The sequence below is a fragment of the Propithecus coquereli genome, unplaced genomic scaffold (assembly GCF_000956105.1).
Source record: "Propithecus coquereli isolate 6110/MARCELLA unplaced genomic scaffold, Pcoq_1.0 Scaffold533, whole genome shotgun sequence".
In the NCBI taxonomy this organism is placed as follows: domain Eukaryota; kingdom Metazoa; phylum Chordata; class Mammalia; order Primates; family Indriidae; genus Propithecus; species Propithecus coquereli.
In genome coordinates, this window is record NW_012151208.1 from 2025643 (window position 1) to 2047269 (window position 21627).

At 36.6% G+C, this 21627-nt stretch overlaps 1 protein-coding gene across 1 annotated transcript in view; it reads right to left on the bottom strand.

The window, feature by feature from the left end:
* RALGAPA2 (Ral GTPase activating protein, alpha subunit 2 (catalytic)) overlaps positions 1 to 21627 on the bottom strand; it is a 303038-nt gene that overhangs the window by 167635 nt on the left and 113776 nt on the right. The window contains exons 19-23 of the mRNA XM_012657226.1: positions 18840 to 18930; positions 17313 to 17489; positions 6508 to 6701; positions 5567 to 5665; positions 5175 to 5330 (exon numbers count right to left, since the gene is read on the bottom strand). Coding sequence (XP_012512680.1) covers positions 5175 to 5330; positions 5567 to 5665; positions 6508 to 6701; positions 17313 to 17489; positions 18840 to 18930 — 717 coding nt within the window. The remainder of the gene's footprint in view (positions 1 to 5174; positions 5331 to 5566; positions 5666 to 6507; positions 6702 to 17312; positions 17490 to 18839; positions 18931 to 21627) is intronic.

Sequence of the window (21627 nt, forward strand, 5' to 3'; positions counted from 1 at the left end):
GCTACCCACCATGCCCCACGTCTGCTTTCAAGTGCCCCATAGGTACTTCTGCTGGACGGAACCTGGATCAATGCCAATTCAGCTGCAAGGAGTCTGGGACATGCTGAGTTCAGCTTTTGAATTTCCCTTGAACAGAGGGAACATTGGGTGGGGCGAGCAGTGAGTGGAAAGTGAGCCAATGGCCATGGACACACAAGAAACATTTCTGGATCACAAGCAAACAAAGAAATAAACATATCGTTACTTTTGTTCCACCCACAACACAGGGAGTGGTTATTTCTCCACAGGTTCTGAAATTCCACGATGCCCAGTTATGTTTTTTAGTCAAATCGTTATGTTCAAAAGAAAAAAAATGTATGGGTAAAGAAAAAAGATCAACACTTTATCAGAAAAATAAAATACATGGCAATACTCAAGGAGTTGCTGTTCTTCTCCACACCCTCCTCGATATTAAACAAGGGCTGACACTGAGGGCTGTCACGTCTGTGCTCCAGATCCAGTGCGTTCTATGTTTTACCTCCTTCAAACAGCCCTGCTGAGGTAGGCACTATAATTATCCTCATTCTACAGATCAGGGAACCAAGACACAACGAACCCAGATGACTTGGCTAGTAAGTGATAAAGCCAAGACTAGAACTCAGGTTGATTTGAGGCCCATGCTCTTAATGGCTACATTTTATCACCCTCTTATTATACCATATCACAATCTTATGCTGTTAGGATTCACATTTCTAGCTAGTTACCTCAGGGCAGAACAATACACACTTCTCCACCTGAGAGAGGCCTCATGCTTTTTTGGTGTGTTACAAAATACATTATAGGCAAAAATGACAAAGATACACATTTTCCCAACTTTCTATATGCAAATTTGCAACAGTAATTTGCATTAATGTAAGTTTTGCATTTAAAGAGAATTTACCTTTGATGTATAACAAAAAAATTACATTAAGACATTAAATCTGTAAGTCATTGTTAAAAATAGTTTACTTATTTTGAGTAAAGAAAATTTTCTAGTCTTTGATATATGTTCTACAAACATGAAAATAAAATTCCTTTCCTCAACTGTCCTCCTCCATTTCACACATATTGATCTTTCCATCTGTTTTAAATAATTGTGAAATTAATAGGAACTGTTTTTAATAAATCCAAATCATAGCTCCTTTCATGTCAAAATTTTGCGGGGAAGACAGAGGTGAAAAAGCAGCTAAGCATTAGGAGAAACTAAGACCAACAAGGAACAGCTTTAGAGAAGAAACTCAAAGACGACGAAGAACTGGGAAGGCAACCACGGAAAGGCAATTGCAGGTTGAGGTGGGGGTCCTCGAAAAAGGGAGATTCTGAAGTGGGGTGCAACCAAGGGCAGAGCCCAGGTAAAAATAAAACAGAAGGGAGAAATAAAACCAAGGGCTGTTTGACCAACATGCTAGCTGGGAATCAATGGAAAAGACACACCTGGTGGAATAAGTCAAGCCTGCATGTGAATTCTAAACAGCCTTTTTAACATTTGGCATTGGGCAAAAGTTCTTGGTATTTGTTCAACCTTCGTTATTTATAAAATGGGCCATGATATTTCTCTAACTGAATTGCAGAGAATAATCAATGGGACAACACCATGCAGTCCCCAGCACAGATTCTGGCACTGTGGGTGCTGGGGAAATGAATACCCTCCAGCTGTGCCCATCAGGCACTAAGCAGCCGAGCAGAGGGAAGCCAACTGGAAGACCCCTTCACGGGGAGGCTGGACAGTGCCATAAGTCATCCCAAATTTTCCTCATAATTTTTAGTTATTTTAAAATTGTTTATAATCCTAATTATTTTCTAAACCAATAAAACAGTATCAATTTTTTTAAAAATCATCATCAAGGAAAAAAAGCCATTTCAAAGCATGTTTTCAATCAAAATAATAAACCACAAATCCATACTATATATAATATGTACTGTGGGAGATACTATTTGATAAGGTCATTGTGTTAGTTATTAAATTATTAAGTTATTAGGATAGCTAAAACTGATTAAAACAATACTAAAAACAGTTGTTTTGGGATGTACTATGTTTTTAATTCTGGCTGTTTGGTATATGTATTATTTTTTAGATAGAAATGATTATATTTGTTTATATAATGGATTTGCTATCACATTAGATAAAATCACAATTATACCTGATTGTTAGAGAACACAGGGCAATTTGTGAGATATCTATTTTATAAATACTCAGTTTTTTAAATTAAAAAAGGAGTCTTCAATTACTATAAACACCATTATGCTTTAAAAGATTTTTTTTTTAGCATCTTTGAGCTTATTTAAATTCAGTACTTTATTGGTCATTCCTGACATAATTTTGATACTCTCAGATTTAGGAAAGCACTTTGTAAAACAACCAGGCCATACACTCCGTAACGTTCAAATGGTCTTCGATCCCGCAGCAGGTTTAAAGTTGATTGGTGGCCAATGAACCACAAGGCTGAGTTGTGCAGACAAGTGTGCCACCCAGAGGCAAAAGGAGGAAATCCACCTTGGATTTTATTTATAAGACAAAACTGATAAATGTTCAATTTTTAAAAATTATTTGCTATTACTTATCTTATTAAAAAACATGGGAAGTTCTTTATAAGATTTTTCTCTACATAAATGAATCCTTTTAGTTCCAGGTTACATAAAAGTGTGGCTGTTTGAGATCTCAAAAAATGGAAACAAGCCCTGAGATAGTACTAGTAACAGGTACACAGTTTGCCTATTTAAAAAAATTGAATTTAACTGTATTCTCTACTATAAATACTTTCTTTTATTTTTATAATTAATATAACATGTATTTCCAGAAGTACATATAAGTTCTGTAGCAACCACCATGGTTTATTTAGACATGTGGACCAGAAGTTAAACTAATTACCAGAGACATTTCTTACTTAAATGAGAAAAGTTTCTTTCATTAGAAGGTCTTCTGTGTAATTTTCCTCTGGCAAAGGAATAAAGTTTACTTAGAGTAATTTTATTTGCAGACAGTCAGGGCTTCTAAAATATATACCAATAATTGTTAAGGTTAAAGAAAACAGTCAACTCTATTAAACACACATAAAAACTCAAGTTTCTAATGGCCTAACTAAAACAGATTTATGATATCCCCACTTTGTTTTAGAAGTCTGGATGCTGGGATTACTGCCAGTACTGGACCGTCTTTTATGACTTACATGTTTTACAATGAACTACAAAAGATCGCTGAGCCTTCACTTAAATAAAAATATGACATACATTAAAATGTGAAAATGATTTTAAGCATAAAATTTGAAAAAAATCCTTTTTCTATACTGTAAAATCATATTTTTTTGAAAATGATTTGTAAAATCATACTTCTGGGGTTCTCAATGCTATAATACATTCTTATTTCATCTTATTTTATTATTTCATTTCCACACCAACACACCTTAAAATAGAAAGATGATTCTAAACTTACACCTTTTGATGTGACTTTCTAGAAAACTCATTCTAAGGAATGCTAAGTGTTTACTGCTAACTTCAAATTTGTTTCTATTAAATGGGAAGATTCTATAGTTGATCATTATTTCTAAGTAAACTTTTTTTTTCCTGCAAAACACTGCTTTAAAGTAAAACATTGTTAGGTAAACCTTTCTCTCTTAGTTCTTTCACTGAGGGAGCTCATTATGATCTGTGAGAGTTAATTCTCTTTCCTGTTTATATCCCTTAATCTTCTATACACCCTGAGTTGCATCATTCTGTAAAAGATGCTGCCACTTGCAATGACGGCTGTAAAATATCTGAGCAGAGTATACAAACAAATCTACCTCATGTCCCTATATCTATATAGGGATGCTTAGTAAATAAATGAGACTATGGGTCTAAGTCCAGTCTTGCTATACAGATGTCCTCTACACACTGCTAAAATCAGAGCAAATATGACAAAGACAGCTCACTAGGATAGTATGCTTACTACTTCAGACAGAAGCTCAATGAGCAAGGCTCAAGGTAAGGATCAGGGAATATACTGCAAAATCTTTAAATAGACCTCAAGGGTTGAAAAGGTCCAAGTACATTCTGAAGCAATAAAAAAAAATTACCCAGGAGAATGACCTCTTATATGTACCCTAGGGGTATCAAAAGGTCTGTGTCTGCATCATACATACAAAGAATAAAAGAAATACAGAAAGGCCTACTACTTGGTAGTTAATAAATGATCCAAGTTCATTGATTAGTATTTACAATTTAAAGGATAAATTAATGCTCCTCTAATTGATCAAGAAAACCTAGTGATAAAATGAAATGCCTTAAAATTTCTTAGATCTTTCCTATTCCTTTCTTCCCATATGTAATGTTCCCATCTTAGTTCTCATCATTTTTTAAATCTATATTAGTTTAACCACTTCCTAACTAATCTCTATCTTCAGGCCCAATCTCCTACTCCATCCTGCCACTGCCACATTTTCAAATCCATCCTCCAAACAGAGTCCAGAATAACCTCTGTGAAATAACAGATCAATCACATCACTTGCCTGCTTGAGATTCCCACATCACGTCAAGAGTCCTCCTGTCCCTGTCCATAATGACCCTCATGCCCTCCACAACTGGCCAGGGTCCTCCCAAGGGAGGAAAGCCAGGGACTGATTACAGCCTACCCCCCAAACCCAGGATCTACAAGGAGGGTCTATAGGTAGTAGCTCCTTGGGCCTTTCTGTTCCAACTTGACCAAAACCTAACTTAAATTTCTTTGGGAGAAATTAAAATAACTCCTAATCAAGAAATGTCAGGACCCCTAACTTACAGGTAAAGTCTTTCACAAAAACATCCTAACTACTAAAATAAGAATTTTGAAACATTTTTAAAAGACAAGAATCACTCTCTTGAAACAATATTTAACACAGAACCCAAACAAAAAGTGGTTGAAATTGTACTTTGAGGTTGACAGCATAGACAGAGGTCAGATCATATAGGCTACAGAATAAAATTCAAATCTATTTGGCACAATGCAAAGTCAGTGGGGAGAAGAGGCAGGGATGTGAGACCTGATTTACATTTTTGAAAGACCACTGTGGTTGCTGTGTATAAAAGAGTTGACTACTGAAAAATTCAACATTTCTGATGTAGTTTTATAAACCTAATACCTTTAAAGAGTGATATGTAGTTTACAATCAATGGGAAATCAGGATAAATGAGTCACAGAATACCTGATCCTCGCTGGTTAATCCCAAGTGCATCACAAGGTAAAAATGCACCAGGAAATCCGAGTTTGGCAGAACGTCCTGGCGTCTGGTCATCATGGCACAGATCAGCCTGTAGGCTTGCAGTTTGCCTTCCTTATATTCATTTGGCAATGTTGTTGCCTGCCAAGGAGATGATGTTTCCAGATTAAATCAAGTCCAGATGCAGAGCATTTCAACATTTCATTTACTTCTCAGTTTTCCATAAGAGTTGTTTATGGAGATATGGGATGCAGTGGCTTTAGTAAGACCCAGCCTGTCTTCAAAACATGCAGTCTTGGGCAATTACATTTTTTTTTAACTCAATTTCAGAAAGGAAGAGGAAATTGCAATAAAGAAATAAACACATATCCACTTGCCTTAAATAGCCATGATGCAAACATTCTGAGTGGTGGGATCAAGACGGGAGGAGACGGGGAAGACTGGTTATCCAGGCTTATTGCTAGATTGTCCCGGATCTAATACACAAAGAGGACAATGTCAAGGAAGATAACATTCCATTTATCCCAACAGAATTTCAATATTGTCTTCCATGACTAAATAGCTGCTTCTCATTAAATTTCTACAAGTTAAGTGAAAACTTATAATATTTATAACTTTTTCTTTTATTGTAAGATCTATTGTCCTTTCGAATTGTGTGTCTGGCTTACTATATGTGATTTTAGATTTAAATACAAAATAAAGGCATTATTTTTCCTTGAATGCTAATGTCTGGAGAGGTCTTGAACTCCAAATGATATGGAATTATTTAGTAAGTTATACTGCACAAACATGAATCATGTTTTGAAAGAATATTTAACAACACGGGGAAAATATATGTTAGAACCAAAACAAAAACCAGAATGAAAGTTGTATGTACTCTAAGATTCTACTTTTGTAAAAATGTGTTTCTCCAGACAAATAAGACTATTTATATATATTAACATCGGTTATTTCTGTGGATGGTGATGTTAATTTTCTTCTTTGTATTTTTCTACATTTTTCAAATTTTGTACAATAAAACCAGTGTCGCTTTTATAAAGAGAATAACTAAAACTGATCATTAAGTCCTATTTTTATCCTTCTTATTTTATATTTTAGTATCTATAGTAATATTCTACTTTTGCACTAAATAATTTGCATTTATAAAATATTCAAATTATATGTATCATGATTTATCTTTGATAATAAAATGTACTTTGTCTAAACGTCTAATTTGTGTTCCAGAATATGTTCAGTAGTTAACTGAAAAACAGTTTTTACCTTAAATGACTAATCAATTTTCCTGGATTAGAATAAAAAGGAGCATGGCAGGACATACCTTTGCTAGTTTGTACCAGAGTTCATAGAGGTAGCCAAAGACTTTGGCGTGAATCTTGGGTGACTGGATATTATTCACATCTCCCAGGATTCCCAACACTCTTCGCCATAACACAGCAGCAGAGTCTGGGTGCCAACCAGCGAGGCTCCCTCCAGCGATGATACTACAGTCATCTGCAAGGCATTCACTGCTATCTACGGAGAAAAACTTGTGTTAAACCTGTAAACATAATCCTGATTTCATCATCACAGCTTTTTTTCTTTAATGCAAATTACCTACGCTTAAATTTTTTGTATTCAGAGTAAAATAAGGTAAAAAACTTGAAATGACTGAGAATTTAAAAGGATAGAAAAGCAGGATCAATGAAGAAAAGTCAAATGATTTTGAGTCTTCAAACTAAAAGGGCAACAAGCTAGAGACGACATAACAGTTCCTGGAGATCCTGTGAAGGGTTGTATAAATCAGGGGAGGGGAAGAGAGAGACCCTCGAGCAGGATGGGTAGGAGACAGTGCCATGAAATAGACGGGAAGGCCTCAGTGCCAGAGGGGTTGCTATTGTTAGGTCAGGTTTATTTGGGGTAAAATTTGCATACAAGAAATTTGCATCCCTTTTAGGTTTTAAGGAATGTATGCATTCAGGTAACTGTCAACATAAACTGCCACCACAATTGAGATATGGAAGAGTCCTATCACTCCAAAAAGTGTCCCTTTATAATCAGTTCCTCCCTCTATATTCAGCCCCTCATAACCACTGCTTCATTTTCTGTTCCTACAGTTTTGCCTTTTCCAGAATGTCATTTACATGGAACCCTACAGCGTGTAGCCTGTCAGGTTTCTTTCACTGAACAAAATGCATTTGAGATTCATCCTATGGCTGTGTGTATTAGTAGTCTGTTCCTTCTTATTGCTGATTAATATTCCACTTTATGGCTCTATCATAGTTTATTCGTTCACCGGTTAGAGGACATTTAGATTGGTTCCTGCTTTTGACAATTATGAATAAAGCTGCCATAAAAATTTGTGTATAAGTTTTTGTGTAAACATACATTTACATTTCTCTTTGGTAAAAACCTAGGAGTGAGATTTCTGGGTGGTATCATAAATGTATGTTTAACAAACGTCAAATGAAGAAAAGAAACTGTCAAGCTGTCTTCCAAAGTGCTGTTCCAGTTTACACTCCTACAAGCGAAGTACGAGAGCTCCACATCCTCACCAGCACTTAGTACTATCAGTTTTAAAAATTTTAACCATTCCAATAGATAGGGAGTAGTATCTCACTGAGGTTTTCATTTGCATTTCTCTAATGACTAAAGATGTTAAGCATGTAGTGACATGCGAACCAAACCTGAAGATGGTGAGCGAATGGGCGGTGTAACTCTGTTGGGAGAGCCAACCGGGGAGAAGGGCCAGTGCAAAGCCCTGCGATGGGAGTGTGGTAGCAAGTTCAAGGCATAAGCATGTCTTTGTAATATATGTTCAATTATGAAATACAAAGTAATATACATTGAAACAAACGGTTAATGAAGAATTCAATGACTTATAGGCATATCTATTTTATTATATAACATTTAAATTATGCAATTTTGTTCTTTGGATACCAATGCTTTAGGATGGCTAAAGGCTGGAGAAGACTGGGTTGATTAAGTCTCGAGCTTCCTAAAATCATAAGCCTTCAGACATTTAGAGAAAACAGAAAAGCAGCCCAAAACACATGGGCATTATTTATAACAAAGAAAATTTACGTTACAGTATGTATATAATAATAAACAGTGACAGACATTTTAACTGCATGTTGTACTTTCTCACTCTTCATCCTTTTGACTTCCTTGCGGCACTTAAGATTTCTTCCTTATGCTCTTTTTCCACAATTCTGCCTCCATATGCTTCCATGACCAAGCATATTCCTCTAACCTCCAGCAGCTCAGATTTTTCGTTTTGGTTTCCATGTCCCCAACCCGGAGCTTTCGCCCAAAGTTCTATCTCTGTCCTCATGTGTCAGAGCTTCAGCACCCTGTGTTCCATCTCCTCCTCTCCACTGGCACTGTGCTTGAGTAGGCCACCAATGACCTCCACGTTGCTTAATGCTGTGCTCAGTGTTCAGTCCTCAGAAGCATTTGATTCAAGTAAACATGACTTCTTTCTGAAATGCTTCATTCATTTGAACCCCAGGTATGACACTCACCTGGAAAAATTTCAAAATTTTCTCTTTTGCTGGTTCCTCTTGATCTCATAGATTTATAAACATTGAAGGGCCCTAGGGCTCTTTTCTGCCAATAGTCACTCCCTTCTCAATCTCATACAGACTCAATGTCATCCATATTTAAATGCTACCCATATACTCACATCTCTATATGCCCATTGCTGTCCTGGATTTCTTTCTTCAATTCTAGACTCATTTCTCCAACAACCTATTTGCCAGCTCTACACGCTCAGGGCTGAGTGGTCGCTTAGTCTGCAAGCAGACACAGTCTTAGGTGAGTTTCGCGATGTTCTTGAGGAACCTCATTTATATGTATGCTGTTGTTTTTTTTTTTTTGGAACTCATTCCAGGGCAAAGACTTACCCAAAAGACTCTCTCCTGCTCAGAGAGTATGTAAACTCTGATTTAATCCCTTTGTTTTTAAGACAGCGTCTCTGCACTCAGCAGAGTGTGTTGGTAACTCCAAGCCAGAAACCCCCTAATTCACTTTCTCCACCTTCTGGAGCAAAGCAGCAGCAGCCAAGGGCGGGGGGCAACAGAGCTCGAACTAGTTCTTACACAGGCTTACAGTCTTCCTGTTTTTAGCCCACCATTACCTCTTACTTCTGTAGCTATCTCAGATGGGCAATTTTCTAACCTTTTTAGTGAACCTGCAATAATTTTAGTCAGGCTGCTTCTTAGCTTTCCCTACAACTGACAAAGGAGTCAATATTTTCAAGTCTGTCAATTCATTTACCACATGCCACCTGTTTTGCAACTTCAAAAAGTTGGTTGCTACTGTCTTTCTCCTGCCATCTTTGTCCTTGTGGATTTATGTCTTATTTATTAACAACATAAATCCTTCCAACGTGGCTTAGGTGGGGTTTGGAGAATAAGCAGGGCTATTTGTGTTTGTTCACTCTATCTTTAACTGGATATGCATGAATAGGATTTATTTTAATGCCTTCGTCACTCATTTCTTTACCTTATTTTTAAAAGCCACTTATTTTATTTTCTTATTTTACAATTTTTATGTCTGGCTTTAATGCATTTATTTCCTATTTGACAGTTTTTCCCTGAATTACTTTTTTAAAAATAAACTTTATTTTTTAAAACAGTTTTGGATTTATAAAACATTGCTAAGATAGTACAGAGTTCCCATATATTCTATACCTAGTTTCCGCTATTATTAACATCGTACATTCATATGGAATATTTGTTACAATTAACAAACCTATACTGAAACATAATTATATAGTCCACACTTTATTGATATTTCCTTAGGTTTTGTCGAATTTTTTTTCTGTTCCAGGATCCCACCCAGGGTATCACATAACAAATAGCTGCCATGTCTTCGTAGCCTCCTTTTGCCTCTGACAGTTTCTCAGACTTTCTGTGTTTTTGGTGACCCTGACAGTTTTAAGGAATACTGGTCAGATATTAATATTTTATAGATGTTCCTCAACTGGGATCTGTCTGATATCTTTCCCACAGATTTTTTTTTTCACATTTGCATTCATGGAATGAAATTCTCTTAGTCCTGATGTATGCTATTTTTCCAATGTTCTTGAATTTCATTTGCTAACGCTTTATGTAGGATTTTTGGCTTATATGCTTACAAGTGAGATGGCCTCTAATTTTGCTTTTTTCATACTGGACCTTGTCTGGTTTTGTTACCAAGGTAACACAAAGTAGACAGAAGTTAGAGAGCTTTCTCTTTCTGCATAATAGGATGGAAAAGATAAAGTTTCTCTTTTATTTGAAGGTTCAGTAAAACTAGAAATTACCCTTTATTTTTATAAATTTACTTGAATTTATAAATTTACATTTATAGTTTTTAAAACAATTTAAATTTATATTGTTTTTGTTTTTGTAGTTGTTCCTTATTTCACCCCCAATATTTTTTCCTTGATCAATCTTGCCTGTTTGTCTATTTTTATTATTGTTTTTAAAAAATGGTTTTTGGCTCTCTTCTCTATTGTTTATTTGCTTCCTGGTATATGCATGTATGCTCTCAGCTTTATAAGTTCCCTTTTTAAAATTAACTTCTAAGTGTTATTCTGATATTTGTTTCCTAATTTTTTGAATAGAGCACAGTATATTATTAATATAATTATTCACAAAGTTCTATTCCTCACCCCATATAAATAAAGACTGTCTAGTTTCTAGGTACTTATCAACCCCACTGAGTGTCGTCTTGACTATATATGTTGTTGGTGTTTTTAAGGCCTAATCAACGAAACTGAAGTACAATCTCTAGATCTGAGAAACTCAAGTAGAAGATTGACAAGGGCAACAAGAGGCAAAAAGGAATGAATCCAAAAAGGAGCCAGGGCAGATCCAAACATGGCTGTCAACATCTTATTATTAATATATTAGTGATGGAAAGATCCCATGACACTGAAATAAAGGATTTAATAGTGATGGCACACAGTGTCAAGGAAAGGCCCTCCCAAACACAGACACGTTGTTCCTTCTTAGAGGAAAACATTACTTCTGCAGTTCCCACAGAAGTATCATACACTCAATTGAGACACACTAAAATGTGCAGATACAATCCAAACTGGAATTCCTACACATTGTGCCTAGAAGACAGAGGGCAAAATGCCTAATTATGAACATTCTGGATTCTGTGACTTACATAAGGCGTCAGAAGAGAGACTCATCCTCCTCATGTTAAATGTGTAAAGTAAGTGCAGTATCAAGCATCTGTTAGTCTGAGAAGGTACGCTGAAACATTAATGAATGCTTACGAATCAACATAAACCCCAGGTGAATAAGCAATATAATATGGCATTTATTTCTCTCATAAAGAATGTCATGGTGTCTTTAATCCCTTGGGGGAGAGGGAGAAGTAAGGGGATTAGATAATTTACAGCTCTGTCCCATCCCCAACCCCCATCCCCAAAGTGCAGCCATTCAAAACAGAGATTAGCCTCCAGCATTCCAGTCACTCTGGAGCTTTGAGTAACCACTCCACGTAAATGTAGGCCAGTTACATCATCATCTGCACCTCCTTCCTACCTCCCAACTAATACATCCTCAGCTATGAAAGAATCCCATGTAGAAAATCTGTTTCAATATTGCTTTGCACTCATAAAAATACATGCCTCAATGAAAAAATTGCATTGTTGTCAGTGAAAAATGCTGACATTCTCCACCACATTACCGAAATATGCTGACTCCTTTAGAAGTTTCTGAAATGCCTGTATGAGTTTCCTCAATATTATTGTGAAAAAAAAAGGTAATGAGTTGAATGTTTTTGCCCAAAATTATTCCGCTCATGGCGTAAGTAACAGAACAGATGCTGACATTTTACACGTGGATGGTTCCTTAGTGAAGGACTCCTTAATTAGAAATGGGGATTTGATAGATTTCAGAACATTCCATGTTCACCCTAAAAATACCAAATATTTATTTTCTTTTTCATTAACAAGCTAGTATGCTAGCCTAGTATCTTTTCGTTTCATTATTACTAAATGCTATAGAGGTGTTTAAATTTTTTTTATTAAAATGGGAACTCTTACAGACAAAATTGTGTCATCTTTCTCTAAACACATACGTGATTTTTACAGAGAAATCTAAAAGTTTAGAACTTGAAAATATGGAAAGCATTTAGCCATGAAACATGTCTTGGTAACTGACAAAACAGGCACTAATGACCAAAGGGCTATTTCATATGGGCACAATTTTACATAGGCTTCGTAGAATGCTGAAGAAACACAGCCTCTGTTTTTGAAAATGAATTTTCCTTTTAAGAACTAAACAAGAGACACAAACTCAAAGGCTTGATTGAAACATCTTAATTCTAGGGCCCGAAAATTCAGGCCTGGACATCAATGATCAAAGTGGAAAAGGAGCAGGTTGGAGTTCTGCTGCCCACCACTGTGGCCTGACTCCTTTCTTGTCGCCTTTCCAAGGACATTCATTGTTCACTGTAAAGATTTTAGAAGGTGAGCTACCAATGCCACAGTAACTACCATTGTTGTTTTTCTTTATAATATTTCATGACTTCAAAACAGATCAAAGGCTGGTAAAAATGCCAAAATGAGTGTGATGGCAGAGAATGCTGACAAATCATTCCTGCGAAAACAATTTTAGTGGCAGGTAACAGGAGATGTAACTCACATTCACAGCTATAATTTAAAGTAGAAGTGGTAAAGAATTTCTATAACATTTAAATGCAGGGCTGTGATAAATACACTAAACAAAAGAGACTTTGAAACTCTCTTAGACATTTCTTATTTTATTTTATTTTTTTTTTGAGACAGAGTCTCACTGTGTTGCCCGGGCTAGAGTGCCGTGGCGTCAGCCTAGCTCACAGCAACCTCAAACTCCTGGGCTCAAGCGATCCTTCTGTCTCAGCCTCCCGAGTAGCTGGGACTACAGACACGTGCCACCATGCCCGGCTAATTTTTTCTATATATTTTTAGTTGTCCAATTAATTTCTTTCTATTTTTAGTAGAGACGGAGTCTCGCTCTTGCTCAGGCTGGTTTCGATCTCCTGAGCTCAAACAATCCGCCCGTCTCAGCCTCCCAGAGAGCTAGGATTACAGGCGTGAGCCACCACGCCTGGCCACATTTCTTATTTTTGAAAGTTAAAATTTAATTGCTATTTTTAGCTATATAAAATAATAGCCTGCAGCTTAAAGTATATTTCTTCATTGATTCAAGTATTTACCGAATGCTTCTCTCCTGTCATGTACCATTCCTGGAGCCAAGAATCAGCTGTGAACACAGCAAATAACAAGCCTCCCCTCCTGGATTTTATGTTTCAATACAAGACCCTGGGCCCTCCCAACTAAACCAATAAGTTGGATAAGATTTCTTACTAAACCTTACCTTAAAACTTATCACTGAGTTGACAAGAACCTGGAAAGGAGAGAGCACCAAAGCCAACTTTTATGCTTTGGGGTTCTGCTAAATCACACAAATTTTAAAGTTTCTCTGGTAATGAGAAAGTTTTAATTTTGCTAAGATTGACTGACTAATACTTTTCTTATGATTAGATTTTTTTTTCTCATTTAAGAAAACCTTCCCTAACATAAGATCATAGACATTTTTTTTTCAGAAGATATTTCCTTCCAAAAGTTTTTAGATTTTCCTTTTCATATTTATGTATTTTTTCCCTCTGGAATTGACTTTGGGCATGGTGTGAGGTAGGGATTCTATTTCCTTTTTTTTCCACATGGCTAAATACTTGTCCCACAGGGATGTGTTAAACAATTCTTTCTTTGCCAGATCTGGAAAGCCACCTCTATCATATATCATGATCCCATGTCTGTGTGCACTCAGTTCTATACTTTATATTCTATGTCATTATTCTATTTGTCTATCCCTGTGATTATAACTTCCTTTAAGTAAATCTCATAGCATTTATCACATTATTTGTGACTATCAGCAAAAATGTCTTATCGTCTGCCCTCTTTGTAAGCTCTTAAGACTATAGTGACTATGACTTATGCATCTGTTTATTTCTCATAGCATCTAAATCAGTATTTCTACATCGTAAGCTTATTTGCTAAATAAGGGATCAGGTAAGTGGCAATACCAATTCTTAACTGTAGAGTAATAAATATCCCCCTCCTCAAAATCACTATCCCAACAGAACTGAATGTATGTATATGTATTAACTATATTTTCTTATTTTCTATATTCTTAATGCTCTAGTATCTTAATGCCTTGCTGATCAGGGAGGGATTGCCCCTTCCAGGGTTAGCTAGAGACAGCAGACAACTCATCAGGAAGCGTGCCTTTTATACAAACCAACAAATCCAAAGTTTATTCCCTCCAACTACCTCCTTTACAGAGCTTTAACACACCAAGTCGATAGCCCCCACCCTAATCAACCCAGGGCCAGGTACCATGCCACTAGAGACAGTCCCTATGCTCCAGATCCCAGTAAAATTATTCACACCAGTATTCCTAAATCTGCTTACTCTGCCTTGCCTTGCTTTTCCAGTAAAAGTGACAATAAAGGCTATTACCCATGTTTTGTTCCTTCTGCCTCCTGTTTGACCCTGGTGCTTCCCCATGTGGCCCGTTTTTAGCGACCTGTGAGTATAAACTCCTTCCTTCACGACAGTCATTTCCATGTCTGTGTGTCTTACCATATCTGATTAAAACAAATCCCAGGCACATTTCAAAACAATGCACAATAAATTTAGCTGTTATTTTCAGCAAATATGATATGATTTCAATGAGAAAGCAAATATAAAAGTAAACTGTTATATAGTCAGTGATGAAGGAATTTAAGATTTTAGAAGTAATTTATTATTCTAAGCATCTGATAATTGGTAGAATTATTCAAGGAGAAACAAAGATATGCTCAAATTGTTTCTCTTTGCATGTCCTAAAGATCAGGCTAATGTAAGTTTTATTTTGTACACTTATGAAGAAATTGTTCTCTTAAGAACAGAGAGTTAAATTCAGAACTGTGATAATCCTTAAGCCTTATCATATTACAATTTGTCCTTTTCACAGATGACAAGATGAACTATTGAACTGAGTGTACTGATTCTCTATTAGTATTTCAAAGAAGAGCTAAGTATTTGGAAGAGTTAATCACAACACAGAGTGCATCATATAAAATTACCTCACACAAGTTTATTAAATTGAGCTGTCCAGTTTGAGCCCATACTCTGAAATGGGATCAAAACTAATCTTTCCAAAGGACAGACAAAAGACGTAATCACCTAATTTTCCTTCCTTTCAATAAAAATAATTAAAATTAGTTCATGTTTAAGTAAATTCAACTTACTGAAGATTCAGTATTGTCTTCTATAGTATCACAATGATGAGTTTCTCTTGGATAATCTATAACGATTCCCAAGTAGTTTAAAGGGCTTTACGGTTGTAATTTTAACAGCAAAGTAGTGGGAAAAAGTAGACATAGTACTGTAAGTGGAGTCAAAACACTCTGGAAGCCAGTTCCATTTCTGGAGCTTATTCTCTAGCTTGATTAACACAATTTCTCAGGGTCTTAGTTTCCTATCTCGGAAACAGAAATGCTAAGACTTGACCTGCTTACCATACAGAATCAAAAAGGGTGCCTCAAAGTTCTTTGTAAACTGTTAAATCCTACATAAATTTATAGTATTAGCAGTCAAAATCATTAGTCTGTAAAAATTTTATCCGATACCACTTATATGTTAATTTTGTATTAATGTTACTCCATCAAAAATTTCCCAAAATATCAGAGACTTTGTTAAATTTTATATCATAGAAAAAACTAAAGTTTTCTTAGTAAAAAAAAAAAATTACTTATGGTAAAATTTTAATCTTTATAATTTTAAAGTAATTTTTAGAATTTTGATAGCACTCTACTTAACATGTGCCATGTTTTTACTTTGTAGTGGTGATTATTTTCATACAAGATATCTGTGTGTGAGCATGAATGCGGCAGCCAGGAAGGTCTTGGCTCTGGTCAGCATTTCCCACATTGAGTTCCTGAGAGCATTAGTCTCTCCTGGCATTTGACAAAGCAAAGCAAAACGAAGCCCATCTCCTCCTTGGTGTCCCCAGTCTCAACAGCCTGGTCACAAGTGCTGAGTGAGGAAGTTGAGCCTCTGTGAGGTTCACTTACCCAGGGTCACACAATGCGTGTGGGCGTGTGTATGTGTGTACATGTGAACACGCAAAATTGCAGAGCACTTCCACACACACTGTTCTGTGTACCTGACTTAGATGTTCACTCATTTACTTTTCCATCAACCTTATGAGGTAGGGACTATTATTATCCCCATTTTACAGGTAAAGAAATTAAACGACAGAGACTAAGTAACTCGCTTAAGGGCACCCAACCCAGCAATTTCTTGGCAGAGCCTAGATGCAGACCCAAAAAGTTTGGCTCTGTAGTCTGTGTATGAATCTTAGAAACATAATACTGAGGGTAAAAAAAGTTGCAAAAAATACAGAGTATGACATCACTTTTTTAAAGTTTAGGAACAAAACTAAATGACATATTGTTCAAAGACATACACACATGCTAAAACTTTAAAGAAATCAAGAGAATTAGTATAAAAACAAATTTAGGCTAGGGTGACAGGAGAAGAGAAGGGAATTGAGAAGGGCCTCTAGGGGACCTCACTGGTTTGGGTGCTGTTCTAGTTCTTAAGTTGGGTAGTAGACTCACTGGTGTTTGTTTTGTTACTGTGTCCCATAACTTACATACTGTAAATGTCACAACTTATGTTGTCTGTACCAAATACTTTATAATAAAAATTTTTAAAAATATTAATCAATAAGCTATCTAAATCCCTTGAGCTATCCTGGATTTATGACACATGTAAGTTGGAAAAAATCACTCTTCAATCTTTCTAGAATAGAACAAATTCAATCAGGGATGGCAAAGGCTTGACATGAATACCGTTACTTCCTCCCATGGTACACAGTGGTCACGAGCATGTCATCCTTCCTCCCATAACTGTTTTAGAACCCTTTACATACAGGACTTCAAGAATTCACGACTGATCATGAACAGCTTGTCAGCGATGCCACACCAATATAATTGGAGGTGGCATTCCCATCACATTGTGCCAAAAGATCCCGAGAGTTCTTATAACTAGGGAACACTGGGATCTCCCAGCTGTTCGCACTGGTGCCTCTTTTTCAAATATGTAGTTACCTGTTAAGTTGGAAGCCTCAGTGGGACTCAGCTGTAACCAATGGCGAGCATCAGAGTCAGCCACAACATCTGTGGGAGTGTTCAGCTCTTGGTCTTCCTCACAGGTCTGCCATGGGCTCATGCATAGCTCTGCCTCGTTGTTATAGCCCAGAGCCGTGTCACTACTGGTACTGTCATCTGGCACAATGGAAGAAGAAAAGTTTGAGATAACAAATAGCTGAAAATCAGAATGTTCACAATTACTGATATGCAAGTATTAATAATTAAAGACTTAAATAGCTGACACAGCAGAAATCGTTCAGGGGCTTGGGCAGAACCCCTAGAACTAGATAAGGGCTCAAAAAGTACCCATGTGGTCAACAAAATAAATCTTCCAAGTGCAGGGCTTTAATAGTCATTACAAGCACCATTCCATACCACTCAAGTGGCATTCTTTTCAAAGTGTCTTCACTCAGTATCCCATATACTCAAAAGATTACACCAAGTCCTAAAGTTGACTGAGACTTACAGAATGACAGTGAGTAGAGGAAGGTAATAAGTGATTCCATCACAAACACAAGTTTATTCTGCCAGCCAGCAGAGTCTAAAGATGCTGTAGACCTAACCCAGGGTGACTCATTCAGGGTCATTTGGGGATGAGGTGTCCCAATACAAAAGATTTTCTGCAACAGAAATTCTCCCCTTTAAACAATAGTAAGTTCTAATATGTCATAATATAATGAGGCCGGGCTATCAAGTCTTACATAAAAAAACCTAGACAGTTCTGGTCCTCAAAGTCTCCTGTCTACTTCCTAGCAATTTTATGTGTCTACCCTTTCTGTCTGCTCACCCTTCCGGCTCTCTCTGTATCTGCTGCTGACAGTCTCCCAGCCTCACTGTTTCCAATCTGCTGTCTTCTATTCACTTACGAAGAACTGAAAGTTCTCTCAGTAACCAGATGGCCAATCTGTGGGGCCCCAAACCTCATCTTCCACAGAACTCCAAGCCAACAGGGTGAAGGTGGAGCATGAGGAGAGCTCCTCTGCCCCCACCAAGAACAAGTGCTACTCTCAGAAGGAGGTGGCCTGGCACCTGACTTCAGGAAAGCAGAGTACTAAGGCTACGTTTTACATATGTGATAGTATTTCCCAGGATTCCAATCAAATTTTAAAGCACTTATCCCATTGACATCAATGTAGTTCTGAAGCTTTTTGCTCTTAGCCTGTGGGAACTGTCTGGGGAAGATAATTTTTCCTTCTGGGTCTGTCTGCTCACCCAAGCCATTAGCATTTATTGTGCTTATTACCTGGACAAAGCCACAGAGGTTGAAAGACAGACCTCACAGGTACAAGTAACTGAGTGAAATTGTTTTACTGTATGTGTGGATTAACCTTTCGGCAATCCTGGGATTTCAGGGTTAAAAATGTCCCATTTCACAGCCATCTTTCTTCAATTGACAGCATATCACTCACGTTAGAAAGTAAAAAGAAAACAAAACACACCAACACTGTAGTTAGATGAACACAGACCACATTTCCTGGAACTTACTCTTTTGTCTTTCCCTACATTTTCCTTGCATCTGCTGTAAATCATCTTTCAAATCCAACTCAGCAGGGCTGCTGCTTCTTCGAACTAAGATCTTCAGACAGAAAGAAATATATTATTTATTACAGGAAAGTATTAATTTTTATGAGACTTAAGTTTCTAGCCCAAATTTCTAAAGAAAAAGAAACAAACAATAATAATAGCAACAAAAAATGGAACAATGTTTTCCATTCGAAGGATATGTGTGCACAAATTACTATAATTGAATTATATATTACTCAAGATCTGAAACTTTATATCCTCTACTTTGTCAAATGACATCCAATTAAACTGATTTAAGAAAGAATGCCAAATTATATGGAAGTAATTTATTTTAGAGTTCCATTTCTTCCTCCAGTTAAGCACACATATATAGTGAACTCAATTCTCACCCACACAAATGGTAAATGTGCTGGCAAGGAAGGTGCAAACTCTACCCAGACTTCGAAAAGTCCACTCAAGGTGTCTTTCTAGTAACGTGCAACAGAATTTTCTCAGCACTGCTTAACATTGAACCTTGTATTAAATACAAAGGATTAAAAAAATCAAGAGGCAATTTGCATCCTCTAAAAATTTATAATTTGCTTGGAGAGACAAAACATACACAAATTACGCAAAGTAATTACAATGTACATAAGCAAAACATGCAAATAAACTCTCTCTGAAAGGTATGAAGAATAAACTGTTACCTTACTAGGCTCACAGTTACAGGAGAGTCACTCAAAAAGGCAATAGACATGAAGTGGTAGAGGAAAGACAAGAAGGGATTTAGGGGAGGAAGCACTGAGTGGTAACAGGAAAGTTCTATGTGGAGGAAAGGAAGCTGATTACAGCAGGCTGTGCAGGGCACCAAGTGAAGAAGGAAAAAGGTAAGAAGAAATGCAGACCTTCTAAAACAGACAGCTGCCAGCGGGCCTTCGACCTTAGGTTTAGAACTTTTGACCAAATATTGACAAACTGAGCAACTATACGTTACATAAAATAGCTTATTGTGATTAAAAACATAACTAGAAAGATAAGTCTAGTAGTTATCTGTGGGAGAGATTAGAGTGAAGAAAATAGCTATGGAAAAGTTATGGCAATTTAGGAATGAGGGCATGAAGCATTTGCTGGTAGAAAGAAGAATAGATAAATAAGAGAAATGCTACAGAATGACAGGCAAGAGCTTACAATCAGCTGCATATGGGAGTGAAGGAAAATTAAAGGGTATAAATCTAGGTGACAATGAGAATGATGACAAACCAAAGGAAGGAAAGAACGAACGAACGAATTAACTTGAGGAAGTTTCTGACATTTTAACTTTCATCTCTGAGCTAAATATTCAAAGAAAATGTCCTATAATTGGGCAACAAATTCTAAAACTGCTGAGATAGAGAATAAAGCTAGGAGTCAAGGTGTAAATTTAAGGCCCCCCACTGCAGAGTATATATTAAAAAAAAATAAAATCTGGAATTCAATAAGCCAACTAAAGGGATAAATACTAAAGAAGCAAACAAATGAAAAGGGGGAACAAAGATGCATAATTAAAAGAAAGAATAATTATTAAGCTAAAAAATGAAGTAGGCCATGAATAAAATATTTAGAACTCTAACACTATATGAAAAAATTATTACATACCCTTTTAGAAGGATGATATATATCTAGTGTGTTAAAAGGAAATATACTCAGTATATTTCCTTAGCTGAAAAGCAAAATGCAGGCTCTCCTGCTTCTGACTGTACGAGAGACAAAATACCCTCCAGCCATAAGAATTAGATCCTACATAAAAACATTGGTTGCAATTTGGGGTTCACAAGAAGTAAAAGAAACCTCCAAGAGATCCACGTGCTGCCCTCAAAAGTGAGCAGAAACCATAGCAGTGAAATGGGACTATTTTAAAGGTAAATCCAATATTACCACTGTCAGTGGCAAAATGACCAAGATTCCGGGATTTATATGGAGGACTCCCTAAGTGGTGGAAGAAACAAATGCTAATGTTGTCCTGGTAAAACTTCATCAATCTAGACATCCAGATTTTCTGCAGATTAAGATCAGCCATCTAGGAACTCACAATCAAAAATCACCAGACATCAAAGAGAATAAATCATTATGTATAAGAGTCTCAGAAACAATGAATTTAGAATCCCCCAAGATTTCAGTCAGAAAAAAATTCAGAATTGCAATTTGTGAACATTTTAAAGGAATAAAAGATGAGAATTTAAAAGATGAGCAAGCAACAAGAGATTATTAGAAATTATAAAATATGCTCAAAAGGATAAATTTGAACTTTCAGAAGCAAAAAGTATAATTGCTAAATTAAAAATCCCAATGGAAGCAGTATTAAAGAGCAGAGTAAAGAGAGTTATTGAACTGATGAAAGACGGAGTTTACGAATCAAGATAAGAAGCACTATCCTAGCACTCCAGGAGGCTGAGGCAGGAGCATCATTTGAGGTCAGGAGTTTGTGACTAGCCTGAGCAAGAGCAAGACCCCATCGGTACTAAAAATTGAAAAAATTAGCTGAGCATGGTGGTGCATGCCTGTAGTCCCAGCTACTCGGGAGGCTGAGACAGGAGGATCGCTTGAGCCCAGGAGTTTGAGGGTGCAGTGAGCTATGATGATGCCACTGTACTATAGCCCAGGTGACAGAGTAAGATTGTGTCTCAAAAAAAAATAAATAAAAAAATAAGAAGCATCAAAATAAAGCCTTGCACATCTGGGAAACAGCATATATGAGAAGAGGTGGCATTTCAGATCAATAAAGGAAAAATGG